The 19,146-nt window shown below is 36.1% G+C and overlaps 1 protein-coding gene across 1 annotated transcript; it reads right to left on the bottom strand.

Moving 5' to 3' along the window:
* Positions 1-1,463: 1,463 nt before the first annotated feature.
* LOC119078139 lies at positions 1,464-17,320 on the bottom strand. The gene is made up of 5 exons (XM_037185614.1): positions 17,218-17,320; positions 2,751-3,183; positions 2,423-2,691; positions 1,810-1,912; positions 1,464-1,751 (listed from the first exon to the last, which is right to left on the bottom strand). Exons 2-5 carry the CDS (start codon positions 3,132-3,134, stop codon positions 1,464-1,466), a joined length of 1,044 nt encoding a protein of 347 aa, XP_037041509.1. The 5' UTR covers positions 3,135-3,183; positions 17,218-17,320.
* Between the last annotated feature and the right edge of the window lie 1,826 nt (positions 17,321-19,146).

Raw genomic sequence — 19,146 nt, 5'->3', positions numbered from 1 at the left:
GGGTAATATTTTCAGATTATGGTCGACTTATGGATTATGGTGTTAATTACACACCTCATGAGCCTAATAAAGTAATTTGCACAGATTCATACAACGATTTATACAACAGAGGTATCTATAGTTCGCAGTTTTCGAACATTATGATACTGAGTTGATAATGAGACTATTATGGTGGCCACGACTGTAATCAGCGATATATGCTACAAAGAAATGACAAATTGTAATTCTTCTCTAAAAGTCAGCGATCGTTCATCACGTATGTCACGCGTGACGACTATCTGTATCTCTTTCCATAACCTTTTAAAACAAATATTATATCTCTTTTCCACGGGCGACATACTTTACGAATGGTAGGAAGAAATCGTTTTTAACGAATTTGTTGTCCTCATTTTGTTTTAGAGTTTTGTGCAAAATAAACTATTGCATAACACCGGGAGCAGTACCGGACTGGCTCAAAAAAGACCTTCGGGCGTTGTATGAAGAAATTTTTCAGCAGGCCATCCGTTGACCTTTATTCCCGGTTTTGTAATGAAGTTCCGGAGCTAAAAGAGAACTTCTTTAAATCTCTAGTTACTAAACTTTCTAAAGATTTTTTGAGTACAACTTTAGGAATTTTTCCAAATATTTTAAATGAAATTGTCGTTTTTAGACCTTTTCAACGAGTCTCACAGTCCGCAGTCTTATTAGGTATATCTGAAAAAATTAAAAATTGATTATCGGCTCACCGGAAGCATGTCAAAAATGTAAGGATATGCCGTCCTAAAAGGAGTGATTAAGATGACGGATTTGTAAGAGTTGAAATAAAAACTTTTTGAAATCGAGTTGCATAAAGCGATGTCAACACGAATGAAAGGATTGCAAAAGCAGTTGTGTTTAAAAAAAAGTAGTCAAGTTAATACCTGTTTATATGTGGCCTTCTCGTTCACTTTATATATACGTTTGTGAACAAATACTCCAGTTTTTCGTCCCTGAAGAGAAAAAGAGTTATTTGACAACCAAGGGACAAAATAGGAAATTCCAAAGAGAGCAAAGTTCATTTTTCATGTAAGTATAATCAATGAAAGTGGTATGAAACAGGTATGGTCTATTGTCCGCCCGGGGGACATAAAAAATCGATTTTCGTACTTAAACACACTCATTTTCATATTATTTTGACATAAAATGTTAGTGCGTTTAAGACGAATTCGCCGATCGACCATACCTGTTTTAGACTTTCATTGAGTATAATGCGAAAATTCATTTTGTCCACAAACAAACTTGAAAATCCCATAGAGTTATACTCGAGAGGTGGCACGGTGGTGATCTCAATGAAAGGAAACTACCACAAAAATATATGGGACCTGTTGAAATAATGACAGCAACTTGACATCTATCGAGTGATGTATGGTATCTCTCTATGACAATGTTTAGAAATCAACTCGCGCGGACAAAAAACATATTTTCTCCACTGAATTGTCAATAACTTAAGTGGACAAAACTACAATTTTCACAATGCATACACGAAAATCATTCGTCGGAATGTCTATTTTAATTACACCCACTTGTTTCGACAACGTTGCACCGCTAACTATTACTAAAACTGATATTGACGCATAGTATAAATGCCAAATAAGGGATAACACATATGAACTGGCATCTAATCGCACATCTTCATCTATGCTACTATATTGGTAGTCTGATGAAAATTGTTTGTAAAAAATAAAAGCCGCAATTACGTGACACCCAAAACTTGCAGTTAGTAGGATCATTACCTGAAAGATTATATATTGAATTTGAATCGTATACCGAGTAACAATACTACTTGATTACTTCAAATGACAGAATGTAGTTCAAAAACTCGACAATGTCGCACAATCTATCATAGATTTTCGATATTCTTATAACCATATTTGCATCCATATCGTCAAATTTCCTGAAAAACCGAATTTTATACAGAGAGCACTCGACATCAATTAAGTTTACACGTTTTTATACGGTTTTACTACTACCACGCGCGTGCGTGTAAGTGCTTAAACAGTTTTAGTGTATGTGTGGATCAGCTGAAGAACAGCTGAAGCAAATTCAATGCCTTTGACTGTAATTTTTCAAATTTCAAATTCCTTAAATATGGGGGAATTACAATATGCCAGATAAAGAAGTAGTAGATTATCCCATCACATAAGAGTCAATAATAATTTGTTAGAAGTCATTCAAACATTACGCACGCTATAAAAGACGATTTTTAGAGTCTTCATCCCCATATACGCTGAAAAAAATAATTAATAAAAATAACATAATTTCCCGTCACGAACACACATAAATTCTCCGCTTACTTTATAACAATAGTGGATCGTATAGCCGGAGAGCCAGACGGTGCAAATAAATTGGAGATAATAAAAAGATTCTAAGTCACTGACCAAATTACGAAATACTTTAGCCATACCTGATAGTGTCATTAAGTAATACAACTCTACTAGTAACCGCCATAATACTAAATAAATAGTTGCTCAGCACAGCTAAGAAGCATCCAATATCATAGATGAATGCGACCAAATTAAGAAGGAAGCTAGTTAATCGTTGACCGCTTACTTCTCGGCTCACATAGCAGATATTCAAAGTCAATAACAATTGCATGACTGCATATAGAGCAACAAATGTTGATAAAACAATGAATTGCTTCCCATGAGAAACTGCACCGCCATAACTTTCGAACTGAAATAAGATATTTCGGTAAGTTTTCCTTCGAACAAAAGGAATTTCTAGCGACATACCTCCTCATCAATTTCATTTAATTGTTCGAAAATCTTTCGTATCTTGTGTCGATTGTGGAACATTCGAATTAAAGTTGTAAACGACACACAAGTGGATGCGCAGTAAAACACTTCTATTACAACATCTACGCACTTTTCACTGCGGTGATAGAAACTATCCACCGCCACATGGACATAGATGAAGAACAAGTAGCATATAAAATTGAATGCAACAAAGAAGTAATCTACTCCTTCAACTGTTCCGTAATTTATTTGAAACGGAGCGAATCCATAAAATTTAGCCAAATAATAAAGGGGCGTCATTGCTTCGAATATGTTACGCTTTTCGAAACATTTTGACGAACCGAAGATGTTTTTGTATAATCGAATTAAAATTGAAGTCATTTCAAAGCACACAATTTTCCCGTTGTTGTTAATCGAGACTTGATGAAAGACTGTTATGCTATTCTTTGCTCAGTTCTGCATGTATATGTGTAAACTCGCGTCTGAGAAAAGTAAATATTTAAAATCCATTCATTTTCGTGTGGATTATTTTCGGAAATTAATCGGAAATTAATATGATTAATGTCTACACCAATATCCGGAGTAAACATATTGTTTAATTCAAATAAATTTACCAATTTTGATAACGGTAATTTAATAAGCGGATGGAAACATTATAACATTAGAAATATGAGTATTTATTGAGATATTGAATAATGAATATGGCTCCTAATCGATCGGATGAAACCACTCTACCCGAGGGCTGGCCATCACCATTATTCCCACTTCTGATTATATCTTACAATTATTAAACGTAAAGCTTGTGCAGAATCAGCAACAGCTGAACTTCACCAGCTGATCAACAAACACATTCTACTTGACAAGTAGTACTTGTATAGTATATAATCAAAGTACATTCTAAACAACGAGTTTACTTTCAGTCATACGTGCTATGTTCGCACATAGATGACCTTAACGAATGAATGTATATGTAGTATACCGTATAGCTTGCTTTTCAATTGTTTTCGATACAAAGGTATTGTTTTTACCAGCTGGAGATAGTTTCAGTGAGTGTATCGTTCAGTAAACATGCCACCAAAGATAAGCGGAAAAGCTGCCAAGAAGGCCGGTAAGGCGCAAAAGAACATTTCGAAAGGCGACAAGAAGAAGAAACGCACGCGTAGGGAATCGTATGCCATCTACATCTACAAAGTGTTGAAGCAAATGCATCCAGACACTGGTATTTCGAGCAAAGCCATGAGTATCATGAACAGTTTCGGTAATGATATTTTCGAACGCATTGCTGCCGAAGCAGCCCGTTTGGCTCACTACAACAAACGATCGACCATCACCAGTCGGGAAATTCAAACCACTGTTCGTCTGTTGTTACCTGGTGAATTGGCCAAGCACGCTGTCAGTGAAGGCACAAAAGCCGTCACCAAATATACCAACTCTAAGTAAATTGATTAAAAAAATGGTTTCACATTGAAATCTCCGACATCAAAACAAACGGCTCTTTTCAGAGATGTTCAATTGTTGCTGATTCTGCACAAGCTTTACGTTTAATAATTGTATTTGTAGTCGAATTAAAAATAATAAAAATAGAGTCTCGATTGTGAAATCGTTGCGACTGAAATCTGCGACTTAACGTAAAGGAAATATTCCCCCACCCCCATTTTGTTTTGTTGGAAAACCAAAGTTGACACCACAACAGATTCTGTAGTACAGAATCCAATTTTATTCTAGCAAATGTCAAAATATTTACATTTTTTTGTAGGTACCAGCGTCTGAAAACCCTGCCTATACTGAGAATTTGAAAAAGGGCAGCTATTAGTTATTTTCATGTGTCGAGGCCGAAAATGAGGGAGTTTCGAGATTTTTCTCGGGTTTTCGACCCCTTACATGAAATTTTTTTTGAGTATCTGTTTTGGACGTTTGATTTTAGGCACTTTCGCATGTAGCCCTCACTTCGTTCGGGCTACAACTCGCGAAATTGCCTAAAATCAAACGTCCAAAACAGATACACAAATAACTATTATATGCTTCCTACTGCGGGACGAAAGTTGAAAAATGTAAGCCCAAGGGCCGAAAGTGACAGATATGTAAGCCCACGCGGCGAAAGCTTCGCTTTAGCCCCTTTGGCTTACATTTTTCTGTCACTTTCGGCCCTTGGGCTTACATTTTTCAACTTTCGTCCCCAGTATGCAGCATATAAAACTTAATACGTAACTCTTTCGGCCTCCTCAATCGATACGTAATAGTTATTTACGTATCGATTGAGGAGGCCGAAAGAGTTACGTATTAAGTTTTGTATGCTTGCTAAGAGGACCGAAAGTAAGCAAATGTCAATTTAAGGGGCGAAAGCGATAGCTTTCGCCCCGCGAATTGACAGCTTTACTTTCGGTCCTCTTAGCAAGCATACAAATATATTAGACAACTGCCAAAAAATATGGAATGTAACGTGGATTGTATTTAGTGTATTTATTGAAAATTCTCAAGAGTGGCTGGTTTTTAAGAATAAGCCGCTGTAAGTGACGCGAATGTCGAACATGCTAGTAACCTTTTATCAAACAATAATCAATAATGTCATACCTTTTCATTTCCACCAAAGTTAACGAGCCAAGAAAAATATGGTTCCACATGGACGCAATCGTAGTGACAGATGAAAAGGAGTAAACCCAAAATCAGGTGGAAACGAACAATCGCCGACGAAGCGAGGAAAGCCGAGAAAGAATGGACGGAAGTCAAGGCACTCGCATCTAACCGAATACGATGGCGACCATTTGTAGACTCTCTTAGGCGACAGATGATGATAACACTGTCAAGTTTTGGTACTCTATTTATAGTACCACTCATACTTGAGGTGCGTTGGATTCTTTCGTCATACAATCTCACTGAGTGGACAGTAAAACGTGACTATTTGGCTAGATTATTGTGAGTAATTGATACTTTATGGTTGGTTTGATTAAGTGCGGTAAGTGCGATAAGTACAAATAAGTGCGAACAAACATATATCAAAAATCGGCCGTTGTGACGCTGTTTTTATCGACCTGGCGCAACCAACTTTTGACCTGAAAATATTTTTCTCGTGAAGCCAGTTGCAGTATCTTTCAAATGACACTAATCTGAAGTTTTTATTCAAAAAAAAGAAATGTAATTTAGCAATGAACTTTAAGCAAAAGGCGACAGCTGCCAAATAGAGTACTATTTTCTATAGAATTGTTTTTTTACAGTGTAACACTGTTACACTGTCAAGTTTCAGTACCCCTTTTAGATTACCACTCATGCTTGAAGTGCGTTAAATTTAGGAAAACTGGAAATTTATGGAAAAAATTGTTTTTGTTGTCATTTTCTAAGTATGTAGGTGGGTTTTAGAGATGAGGGACTTATTTTTGTTAGATTCTAATTTTTAATGTTATCTTAAACGTCACATCACTTATATCACATCTAGTAACTGAATCTCCTAATGTCTGACATCGAATCTTGTACTTCACTAATTTATTTACCATGCGTCTTGCTATATAAGATAGTCCTTGTTAGAACTCGTCACTTAGTTTTTTCATTGTTGTAGTAAATATATTGCAAGCAGTTTCTGAAAGGTTATGCGAACATTTGGCAAAAGTAAAATTTTGAAGCAAAACGACAATGTGATAAGTGCATTTTCAATTGCTTGATACCAGTTTTTGCGCTGGAAATCGATTGTATTGAGGGTGATACAAATGCACAACAATAAGTCCCACCTGTTTCATTGCACCTTTGTCCGAAATCGAATGAATTATTTTATGGATAATTATCCCCGTTTTTCGACCCTATTGATAATTCCGAAGTTAAATATTTCACTTTAAAATTACAATTCTTTGTTCTCACTTCTTTTCTCAGCATAGCTCCAACAAAAATAACGCTCAATTGTGGAACTGTGTATATAGCGCTCCACAGAACACCGAGCCCAATGTCTATTTCGAGAAAGTCATTGGACGTTTTCGCAACAATTTTCACGTAAAAATCAAATATCGTAAAAACTCCAAAAAATAAAGTGCATGCCATCAGCACCATAATCTGTACGACGAGAGAACCAATTATGATGTTCAAGGTGTCACTATATTCGTAATGATTAAACTTAAATTCACATGACCAAAATTACCTGGAGTGACATACACTTATTTAGAACGTCGACCATATCGCATAGCTTATCGTAAAGAATGGCCATACTCTGCACAAAATCTGCTGGATCAGGGTTATCAGCAAGACATCTGCTGATTGATCTAACTTAAAGATAAACCTTAAAAAATGAATATTGGTAATCCACGTGTACCTCATTAATCGGTTGATATAATTAAAGCGACATGTCATCGTTAATAGACTCAGAAAATAAGCGTTGACTATCGTGGAATATGTTCCGCTTCCATAAATGAATGCAAGCATCGACTTATCATATATGTCAGCGGTTGTGATTGTTGCTAATTGCCACACGTATATTGTCGCTAAAATAACAAATGCATGATAGAAAAACTGCAGTGTGATGCCAGCAATGGTAATTAAAAAATGATTTTTATGCGGAATATCGTAGCCATTGTGCCCGAGCTGGAAACAGTTTAATTCATTATCAATTGTCGATGAGCTCTTCAATATCAAATTACACTCTCTGAAATTTGAAAACCGATGAAACTCTTCGTTTGTGGATCGCTAGTGGGTTACAAATTCACAAATCAAGACTTTTTTTTCCGTTGCAGATGCAAGTTTGACTTGGTTTGTTGTGAAGGTTGATATAATGCTGAGAATGGGTTCAAAAGAAGGGGTAAGGTTAAAAGCTTTCTTTAATAAAAATTTTCCCATTTTTCACATAGATTTTCCGAGATTCTGCATTGTCTACACAAATTCCCAAAGAACAATATCTCTTATTTTCATAGTGGAATCAGGGTGTCTATGTCGCCATCTCATTTTGACTACCTATTTAAGTTATCTTAGAGTCAGCGTTATACATAGGTTTATTCCAATTAACTGTAAACCTGAATTTTGACAACACGAACGACAACGATTTCATCTCCACAGAGATGAACATAACCTAAACAATCAACCAATTTCTTTGCAAATTTTTCGTTTCAATTTTCGTCAACCTGAAAGTTGAGGTTAGGTTGACTTCTGTGGATGAAATTTGACATTTCGAAATGCCCTCGGAATAAACCTATTAAGTATTTGAATCTTCTAATGTTTGATATCAAATCTTGTAATTTATTTAAACTCACTAACCCATTATCCATCTACCGCAACTTCTAAGAAAATATTCAAGCAAAAGAGCTTCGATTGTCAGGTGACAAATAGAGTAGTTTTTAATATTTTCCGATGTGACGGGCTGGTGCGATGAGCAGCAGCACGTAATTTTAAAATCCCATACAAATTTTAATTCGAATGAACGGCTCAGGGTCAGGAGCCATATTTTCATTTCTAACAGTGCAGTGAACTATATACTGTCTTGTTTCAGTACTTTATTCAGGGGGCCGTTCTTGCTTGAAGTGCGTTGATGAAAGCTCAATTCATCTAGGATTCAAAAAAAAAAAAAATCAGCAAACGTTGGTACATTCAAGGTTCTGAAAGAACAGGTTAAGACACTTTCGAGTTGATCACGAAGGCGGTGTGATCAAAATTTTCCTGTAGGTTTGAAAAATTTTATATGACGATTTCAACTTAACAAAAAAAAATTGTTTTCAAGTTGACTTTTTAAACAATATACATGTCTGAATTGTCAAGATTTGTGTTTCACCCGCCTTCGTAGGTGTCTCAACCTGTTCTTTCAGAACCTTGGGTACATACCCATTCAAGTACTAGCATGGGCACTTAATTGACAACTGTCACAGCTCTGATTCTAGCCTGAACATAAGAAATATTCGACGACTAATGCAATAAAAAAAAAACTTGCATTTTCTTGTAAAGATAGGAGTCATTATTTCTTGGTGTAAATAAAAACAGACGACACATGCAATCGTACACAAGGCTGTATACTTTGGGGAGGTCACGCAGATACAGATAATATGAAAATGAGTGCGTTTAAGTACGAAAATCAAATTTTTATGTCCTCCGGGCGGACAATAGACCATACCTGTTTTACACTTTCATTGGTAAGAGCTACCGCTTAGGATTGTTTGCATTGTATGTTTTAGCTCATACAACGAAAACAAGTATCGGAGTATTTTCTTTGTTCATGCTAAAAGCAGTGCTGTGCCCAGTCACGTTTAGGTGTAACGCCATATCTATCTAAAACATTCTTCTCACGAAAATGTTGAGTGCATTGATAATGTTTAGATGTTCAGAGCATACTGTGGCGGTCTACACTGCCTAGAACCTTAAAATTTTCTTGGGATTTTCCTATTATTTCAAGCATTCAACTAACTCACTTTTCTCACATTTTCCAAATTGTTTTCGGGGTTTTGGCAAGGCTTTTAGAATCTACAGAACATAATCATAATATGTCCAACGTACACTATTCTACTATAAAATGCAATAATTTGAAGCACCAATGGAATCTTCTGCAGTCCACACGTAAATCACATCAAAGATTTTCTATCGGTTTTCCCATTTCTTCATTTGACTTTGTGCTTTACCGCTCTGTCAATTCGATGAATTTCATTTACAACGTTCACAAGATCGTCCCGACAAATAAAGTTCGTTATCATAAAAACAATGGACATAGAATTCGTGATTAGTAATAAAATTCCTCTGGACGTAGACACGAATATATGCTCTTCCATGCCCGTTTCCAAGTAATACAAAATGTGTATGACATACAGATAGCCACAAAAGCTCAACACAATTATTATGAAATCGACAGTATTAGTCACACATCCTTGACGGGATAGCTGCCGCTTGTTTAGTTGAAACGGTGCGAATCCATAGAATTTAGCCACATAGTAAAACGGTCGTATGACTCCATAAATGTTCGTTACGTTGGGCCAGTTGGGAAAACAATTTTTCAATTTTAAACTCATTTTCACTTATTCTTTGTTAACGAACCGTAGGCGTTAGGATATTATTCAACTATGGCATGAAATTGAAAATTCTGCGTAACATGAGCTGTCGGACGACGACGACATTTTCCAACACAATATGTTGATGAAAACGGGATATATACCAGTCATTGTATTACGGCACTCTTTTTATTTTGTTTATTTTTAGACGGTTATTGTCAACAAAACCTGGTGTATGGAAGTAGGTGAACGTCGGCAACCGTGTCACACAGAAATATAGTAGAGAGCAAAAGTTTAAAGTAGAATTCACGCAGTTGTGTAAAGTGTAAAAATAAAAAGGAAAGAGAAATTGAAGCTTAGGAACGACTATATCAAAAGACTTTTCCATACACGTTCGAAACATCTAAGACAAATTTCAATTCCTCAATTCTTCTATAGTCACGTAACATTTTGTCATTTGAAACTGAGAAGTTCAACGGCAAAACAAGTGAGGAAATATTTAAATATATGACTCAGTACTCAGTAGTCATATACTAACTCATGTTGGAAGTATACCTGTGCGCCGTTCAGTGACGCCAGCTGATTTTGAATCCATCCGATAACTGTCGCTGATTTTTAATCTAGCCGAGCTGTTATCTCTCACCGATTCCCGCCTGTAGCCGATGGTAGATCAGCAGCTGCATCTACCTTTTTAAGCTAAGTATACAGTCAGCTGGTGAAATAGAATTTTGACACAAAATGTATGGGCCATCTGTCAACATTTTCAGCTCATTTGGAAAAATCGTTGAGCTACAAATCGTTAAAACTTTCAAATAGTGCGAATGCTGTCTTGGACGTATTAGGAGGCTTCATACATTTTTAATTTATTTCCTGCCTATTTTAACGTGTGCGGAAAGGAAATATAGTTGGTATTGTAACCAGTAACCACGCAGTAAAAGCAAAAGAAGAAATTATTCTCACAGAGAATAAGTGATCATTAATGTATCCGTAAAAATTACGTTCTTCCTCAATATCTCTGTAACTCTCTATGTATTTCAAAAAAAAACGTCTTAGCTCACACTGGAGAGGGATCGGCATCAGTTCTCTTCTCTCCTCTCAATTGTATCTCAATTCTACCTGATAGAGGACAGTTAGCTATTTTTCGAAAGATGTCGCTGCAACAACAGAAAAATAATTAATTTTTTACTCGACGAAATTAAATCAAATAAAATGTCATCGTATGTCCCATGTCCTCAGGACTCTGGGACAATAATTAGTTTTTAAATCGGTTCTAAAATTTGGTTACTGTTCCGGAGTGAAGAGGTCATGTGTTACCGGATTTGTTGCAGCGACATCTTTCAGTGAAATTGTAAATCGTACTCTAATCGGTATAGTTGATTTAGAATAGAGGAAAGAGAACTGATGTCGTAATCCCTCTCCTGGAAAATTCAGTGAAGACGATTGAGTTTCAATAGTTTTCACGATCAGTCTTTGGATTGTCGGCGTCATTGTCGTCATTTGGTCGACGCACAGATCTAGTTTGGAAGCTCTATACACTGCAATCGAACGAGCTGGAGCCACTATCGAAAGGTAAATTTGCTATGACGTACAGTGACACGTACAATACGATTCTTTTGCACAAATATACATTTTATGAGTTTGATTGTAAATGCAAATATGCAATAACTGGTTGGCAAGTGCCACAATACGACCGAAAAATTATTTGACCTACAGCTCTCGTCTATCTGCATATAAACTGTGACGTAAACTTACTTTCCTTTCACACCCACTTTACCTGTCACAGCAGATATGCCATTCGAATAATAAAACAAAGCGAAACCGTTTAACTTATGTGCCCATCCAACGGAATATCTTGTTCATGTTTCCGCCAGCAACTTAACTTTCCAACATTATGAACGATTATTAATATTCCAGATTCGTATATGCGGGTAGCAAATTCCCTTTGCACAACGTCGCATAAGAACAACCGATTTCACATATATAAAATATAATAAAGCTAACATGAAAAATTTATAACTTCCTTCCAATATGTTAAAGCTTATGTGCGAGTGAGTATTTTAATATCATCATGTTATGTATCACGAAAAGGTGTTACCTTTATTTCCGTAATGTGTAATGTGTATATGTGTGTATGTGCTTCAACTAGAAATGATAAAATCTCTTTTTGCTTCCGGATAATGTGTTACAGGGGAACATTCCTACGGAATGAATGAGGTATTGTGTTCGTCTAGTGAGTGTATCCGAGTACTAAACTGAGTGGAGCCACGGTAGAAATTTTGGTGTGTGCGATGATAAGTGGCTGATGGTTTGCTATACATGGGATGCTATTTAGTGTCACACTGGTGTATTTGGATATGGCAGAAAATGTAATTTAATGTACACAGAGCATGATACAGTTATGTCTAGAATCCAATGCTCATTTGTTTCGTATTACAGTCGTAAAATCCATGTTATGGAGAATGTTTTATGGTATAACGTTTCGAGAAAATTAAGCTCAATCTATTTGGGGAATTTGAATAAAATATTAATTCGTCGAAAGGGATTTCGATCCTTTTCAACAAAAATTGAGTAAAAGGAAAAATGAAAATTTATTTAACTGTTGAAGTGGTCGGTTGATAATTTATTTAACATTATTTTATCATGTTAGCACGCCTATTTGCATCAGTCTAAAACATTTTTCGCTTAACTCAACAACTTCAAATCATAAAACAAAGAATGTTGTAAGAGAAAGAAGAAGAAGAAGACTAAAAGAAAAGCTGAAAATCGTTTAAAAATTTAAGCTCCTTTGTACGTCTTATACGTGTAAAAATGCTGACACCATCTCTTTTCCAAAAGAATTGTAAATTGATGGATTTTCACGATGCCTGTAAAACGTTCCCGTATACCTCGCTCGGAAATGTACGAATAACACGATGATAGAAAATGCCAACGAAATGAAGATAGAATTTATTAATGTAAAATGAAATTCGTTTGGATAACTGACCCGAGAGACTATTATATTCGCTAGGGAATCTCCAATAATTTTTTTTTTCTCGTATTTATATCTGATTCAGTTGTTGGGGATTTTAAGCTTTAATGTTGCTTAAAGACAGATTTATTATGATCCGATTTGTAGATGTATTTTGGTGAATTGTTTTAATTTGTTTGTTCAGTCTTACATCGATTCGAAGAACAGCAAGTCCTGACGAATGTCGTTTGATTATTAGACTCGTACGATGCAAGGGGATCTTATGCACTGACAGAAAATTGAACAGCTGTCAAAGGTAATGTGTGTTTCCAGCTTTGAGCGGTGATGTAATGTTTCAAACAAAACAAAAAAACCGCATCCCGGAGGCCTGTCAATCATGAGTCTAGCACTTTGTCCCTGAACCACTCAGTACGAGACATTTTATGGCTTTATAGTGAATAAAGTACATTACCTGTAACAGATATCTGCCGCAGTTAATCTTTGACAGATTGCCTACTTACAGAATCTTTGCGGCAAGTTAGCTCACTCATGATTGATATCTGTGTCAGCTAACTTTTCCTAACATTGCCATCAGTAGATAATCTTATTGGACATATTATCTACCGCAAGTAATGTGAAAAAGTCAGCGTGCGTATTCCACAACGTACGCACATGAAGTCTCCCTAAGTAACGGGAAACTTATAGATCATTTTCATTATACGGTACTCATCAACGTAACCTCACTTAATTTTTAGTTAAGTAGTCCTTAACCTCAATTAATTGACGTTAAGTGCGTTCAATTTCCTGGCTTATAGGCTGTTATGATCAGAGCGAGAAAACCGAAGACAAGTTATTATAACTTACCTTGGGGTACTTGTCAAAGTAGGCTGTTAGGGATTTCGCGCAGCGTCATTCACAATAATTGACCAAATGACATATTTTGTATAAGGAAAATGTCACTTTGTGGGTGAAATTCCTCAACACCGTCAAAGTATTTGCTTCTCTTTAAACGTGGTACGTTGAGAGCGAGAGGATAGAAGACCAGTTTATTTTAACTTGCCTTGGGGTTCTTGTCAAAATATCTTTTTCTCTTTCATCATAACACTCTATACATGAAAACAAAACTATCTCTAGCAAACAAACTCTCAGCTCTATCTGTCAATAAAACACACCTTATTTCTTTGTGTTATTCTACAAACCCTATTCTACACTTTGACTGACTAAACGCTGTAAGCTACATGTAAGTTCCAAAGGCTACTTGACACTTTAACCTCCTTAAAAAAAGTAGCTAGAGAGGGTATTGATGAAAATCGCTCGTTCAATTCATTCGATATTTTTCGACATGTCTGACAGCTCTGGGATCATGTCTGACGTTTAAAGGGTCAAGAAAATGATGTATTTTGGTTGCCCAGAGTTACATATTAGCTGTCACGTTGATTTGATTTGTTTGTTGATGGACAATTACAACCACCGGCTTAACAGGACTTCCGAACCGCACCTCGAAGTTTGCAAATACTCTCTGAGAGAAACTTAAGTGCTCAATTGACGTCTCGTCTGAATATAGTCTTAGATACCAATATACGATTACGTTGTGTGCAAATGTCACAACGTAATCGCATTTGGGGTTGCGGCATACGAGTCATTCAGCGTTTACATCGTTGCAACAACCAAACACACTGCAACTACACAAGTTATGAAGTGTTTGAGTGAACGTTAGTACTTTACCAATGCGATGATCATTTTGGTGGAAGGCTTGTACGTAACCATTGAGCCATACCATCCCTTAAATGCTCACTTATAACCAAATATAGCTGTTTGAATGAATATTTATAAGTCAACGTATAAGTTGGAAATTATAACGAAGTGACTATTGGCACTTGGGTGCGAATAGTGTATAAGAAGACTATTGGCACTTGGGTGCCAATAGTCTATATGAATGCTATTAGCACTTGAGTGCGATTAGTCTATATGAAGACTATTGGCACTTGGGTGAAGGCTATTAACATAAAATGTTGTTTATGTTTGTTATTGTTTAAATGACAGTTAATGACATAATCAGAAGTTCGTCTTTATGAAGCATAGGAACGCCTAAATAATTAACAATTTCTAAAATTGAGAGGCATTTTATGAAATTTGTCAACTGAAATCGAATCTTCAGTAAGTTAAGAAGCGCCATGTAACAATACCAAACTGTTTTCTGTATTCCGTATGCCTTCAATTTTCAAAAAAAACATTGAAACTGTCGCCTGGCGTTCTTATATTTTCCGTCTAGAGGTGTTCTGCTGTAGCCTAATAAAATTTATCCTGTTACGATTAACACATTGAAATTAATTGCGGCTTGCCAACTTTCGGCACCCTGGTATTTACTTAAATAGTCGGGGAATGCCTCCAAATAAATTTTTAAAAATCCAAAACTGAATTCTAGATTTTTAGAAATTTATTTGGAGGCATTCCACGACTATGTAAGTAAAGTCCAGGGTGCCGAAAGTTGACAAACCGCAATTATTTTTAATGTGTTAAGAACGTCTGGGTATTGGTTCGACCCTAGTGAATTTATCCTTTTACGAATAAGAACGTATGGGTGTTCGATTTATCTTTCAGAATTTATGCTTCTACGAAACGGGACGTAGAGGTGATCTACTAGAAACTACAGAATTTCTACTTTTACGAATAGGAACGAAAGGTGGTATGTTCAACCCTGGTGAATTCATCTTTTTACTAAGAGGAACGTAGATGTGTTCTGCTCTACCCTAATAGAAATTATCCTTTTACGAATAAGAGCTTATGGGTGTTCGTTCGACCCTAGGAAATTTATCATTTTACGAAGAGGAAGGTAGATGTGTTTTGATCGACGCTAACAGAATTTCTCCTTTTACTAATAGGAGCGTAGAGATGTTCTGTTCATGTTGGAATCGGCAGGAATCTGGGACATAAGTTCCAGTGAAATAACGATTTATGTAAAGAAAAGTGACGAACCAGAACACGACAAACACACAATTTAGACTAAAGTTCCTATGATCACAAATTCGATGTGATTGCTAAGTTGATCTCCAACACTCCTCCTCAATCAGATCGACTTGATGAACTTAATTTTTCATCCTCCTCCTCAATTTATGACCTCCGAAGATACCATACCAAATTGGTTCTTTAAGTTAGTGTGTCCAATCAATCCTTCATTATATATTGACTATGCATCTTGCTATGCATAGCTACGCCATTTGCTATGTCGTTGCCATGCAATGCTGTACCAAAGCCACGTCTCATAAATCTTCAAAATTCACCGAAATAAATAATGTCTCCAGTTGATCCTGACATTTAGATGTGCTGCTCTACCTTGCTATGCGAATGTATGTCGCTATGCCTTGCTATGCTTCTATGAAATTCTATGCCGCAATGCTACGCTTAGCTATGTTAATAATAGCTTCCACACGACTTGATAAACACTCCTGGGCCCATAACCTGTTGGAATCAGGCAGGAATCTGGGACATAGGTTCCAGTGAAATAACGATTTATGTAAAGAAAAGTTTAATGAACCAGAACACGACAAACACACAATTTAGACTAAAGTTCCTATGATCACAAATTCGATGTGATTGCTAAGTTGATCTCCAACAGTTCAACCCTAGGAATTTTCTCTTTATATTACATTAGATGAATTGACAAAATGAAACAAAAAATCAAAAATAATAGACCTACTTCAATAAACAATGTATACTTTTACGAAGAGGAACATAGAGGTGTTCTGCTGCAGCCTAATAAAATTTATCCTTTTACGAATAAAAACGTCTGAATGTTCGTTCGACCCTAGTGAATTTATCCTTTTACGAATAAGAACGTATGGGTGTTCGTTCGACCCTAGGGAAATTATTCTTTTACGAATAAGAACGTAAACTTTTAAAAAATATTTAATTTTTAATTTAGTAACAAAATTATCAATAGTCTATACGAAGGCTGCTGGCACTGGAGTGGAATTAGTTTATACGAATGCTATTGGAAGATGATTTGTGTAATTCATGTCGAAATAAGATTTTGCGCCGCGCAATCGTATAAACTAATTCCACTCCAGTGCCAGCAGCCTTCGTATAGACTATTGGCACCCAAGTGCCAATAGCATTCATATAGACTATTCGCACCCAAGTGCCAATAGCCTTCTTATAGACTATTGGCACCCAAGTGCCAATAGCCTTCATATAGACTATTCGCACCCAAGTGCCAATAGCACGCGCCAAATTATAAATGAACTTCCAGAAGTATGAAGATGTGAGTTATAATTGTCAATTTATAAGTTGACTTGTAATGTTGATACGTCATTTGCGCAAACTGTCTAATATACTATTCGTACGGGTTGCTTCTTATGTTCAGACCGGTACGATGTATACGCAACGCATGGAGATGACGAATCTATCAATATTGCTGGCAATTTTAAACAATTTTTAGAGTGGAGATTAAGAACGATGAAGAAAGAAGAGGCTTTTTTGTTTGATCATAATTTGTCATACATCGATTTTATATGGATAAGCTTTGCTCCTATGAAATGTATGATTTTAAATACAATATTTATTTTAGGTGTTGTACTGCTTCGGGCTTTCACCGAAAATGCTGAAACCATTTTTAATGCATGAAAAATCTACAAGGTGAAATGAGAAATTAAATTGAAATTTGGAAATAAAAATTTTGTTGTATACGCAATTTTCATGCCTCAAAAACCGCAAAATGCAAAGCGTAATGCAGCTTTAAATCACCACATTCTCGGCGTTAATTAGCTCGGTTATTGCATTATGTACTGAATGTGTTCGTAGATATTTTGTCAAGTCTAGTACTTCATCTGTTAACCGGAGTTTGTAATCCACAAACTAACACGTAAAATTTTTGTCTGTTTTCTTATTCCTGTTAGTGCAACACAATATGTGCAAGATCTGGAGACGATCCCCATGCCTAATGTAAGTAGACAAAAGTATTGTATTTTGTTCGGCATACGGTTGTTTTTATTTAAAACAGCACGCGAACATAAGGACACATTCACAATAATTGCGGCTTGTCAACTTTCGGCACCCTGAACTTTACTTAAATAGTCGTGGAATGCCTTCAAATAAATTTCTAAAAATCTAGAATTCAGTTTTGGATTTTTAGAAATTTATTTAGAGGCATTCCTCGACGATTTAAGTAAAGTCCAGGGTGCCGAAAGTTGGCAAGCCGCAATTAATTTCAATGTGTAACACGTAGAGGATAATGCTCGAGCAGGCACTTTAGGCACACCGGAAAGTGCTAAGGGGGTCGAGGAATATCTCCAAATAAATTTATAAAAATCAAAAGTCAAATTTTTGATTTTTAGAAATTTATTTGGAGGTATTCCTCGACCCCCTTAGCACTTCCCGGTGTGCCTAAAGTTGACAAGTCACAATAACCGGCAACATACATATTTGTCAATTCAATGACTATACCAACACTTGTTGAATGTGAGAGGTTAAAAATCATGAGTATGCCGTCTAATCATAACAAAGCTATCGCTACCGACGCCTTGCCTATGACATTATACTATTCTTAAATATAGTGAATTTTAATGTTGCCGCATTACAGGGGCTTTTCAAAAAAGCTTTGATTTCAGAGCGCTCTCCGGATTATAGCATAAAATTGAAACTAAGACTAAAAGTCACAATATTCGTTTCATATCTGCATATCTATTGCATTGATTAAAAATTCGTTTATCACTCGTTCACTCAATTTCATATTTAGTTTATTTTCCAGGATATGTTTTTATCAAAACCAGAAACATTCAATCAACCAGTTCCGAGGTGCTAAGAAACTGAAACAAAAGTGGGAGCGACTGTACGGTATATTATTTTCCCAATTGAATATTTTGCACCATATTACAAAGTTCATGGTCACTACAAGTCACAGCCTATTTTTCAGAATTTAGGAGTTTTGTAAGAATTTTTAGGAAATAAGTTCCTAAAAATAGGCCCTGCGACAAGCTCAACACCAGAAAAATGAATGCCATTGATTCTTAGCTGTTTTCAATTTCTGTTTTTATTTATCTTAAAACATTAAACAAGTAATTTCAATAAGGACAATCGGAACCTCCTGTGCAATCCCATCCCGGTCCATGCATATCAATAAACGGTGGTCCACGTTGTGCTTGACTTTGGTGCGAAATGTGCGAACAGGTTTCTGGTCCGGGGCAATGGAAACCAGGGCCATGGAAGTCTAGATATTCCGTTACAACCGGAAGACTTACGACAGGCGCTTCTTCATCGGGTCGGTGAAAGTTCGGATTCAGTATCCATTGAGTAGGGTTGTGTGGGTCGGGTATCCACTGTTTTTGAGAATTCATTTCTGCCACGTTTCACAACACACACCTTCACTTTGATCGAAAATATCTACTTTTGGCAGAAATATGTTGAGTAAATTTTCTTTTATTTGTCTACATTGGGTCTCGTATCAGCAATGGTATACGTTTATTGATAAAACGGGATTACGAAGAAAAGATAAACAATTTTTTTACTAATG

This window comes from Bradysia coprophila, unplaced genomic scaffold (assembly GCF_014529535.1).
Source record: "Bradysia coprophila strain Holo2 unplaced genomic scaffold, BU_Bcop_v1 contig_24, whole genome shotgun sequence".
Classification (NCBI taxonomy): Eukaryota; Metazoa; Arthropoda; class Insecta; order Diptera; family Sciaridae; genus Bradysia; species Bradysia coprophila.
The sequence above is the reverse complement of the archived record's forward strand: the minus strand, read 5'-3'. Positions and strand labels throughout refer to the sequence as shown.

What these genes read in the sequence shown, in the direction of transcription:
- LOC119078139 (XM_037185614.1), bottom strand. Translation starts at nt 3,134, where the DNA reads ATGACTTCAATTTTAATTCGATTATACAAAAACATCTTCGGTTCGTCA. An exon ending in TAAATGAAATTGATGAGGAG is followed by an intron (nt 2,692 to 2,750) that starts GTATGTCGCTAG and finishes ATCTTATTTCAG; the next exon opens with TTCGAAAGTTATGGCGGTGC. An exon ending in ACTACATTCTGTCATTTGAA is followed by an intron (nt 1,752 to 1,809) that starts GTAATCAAGTAG and finishes ATAATCTTTCAG; the next exon opens with GTAATGATCCTACTAACTGC.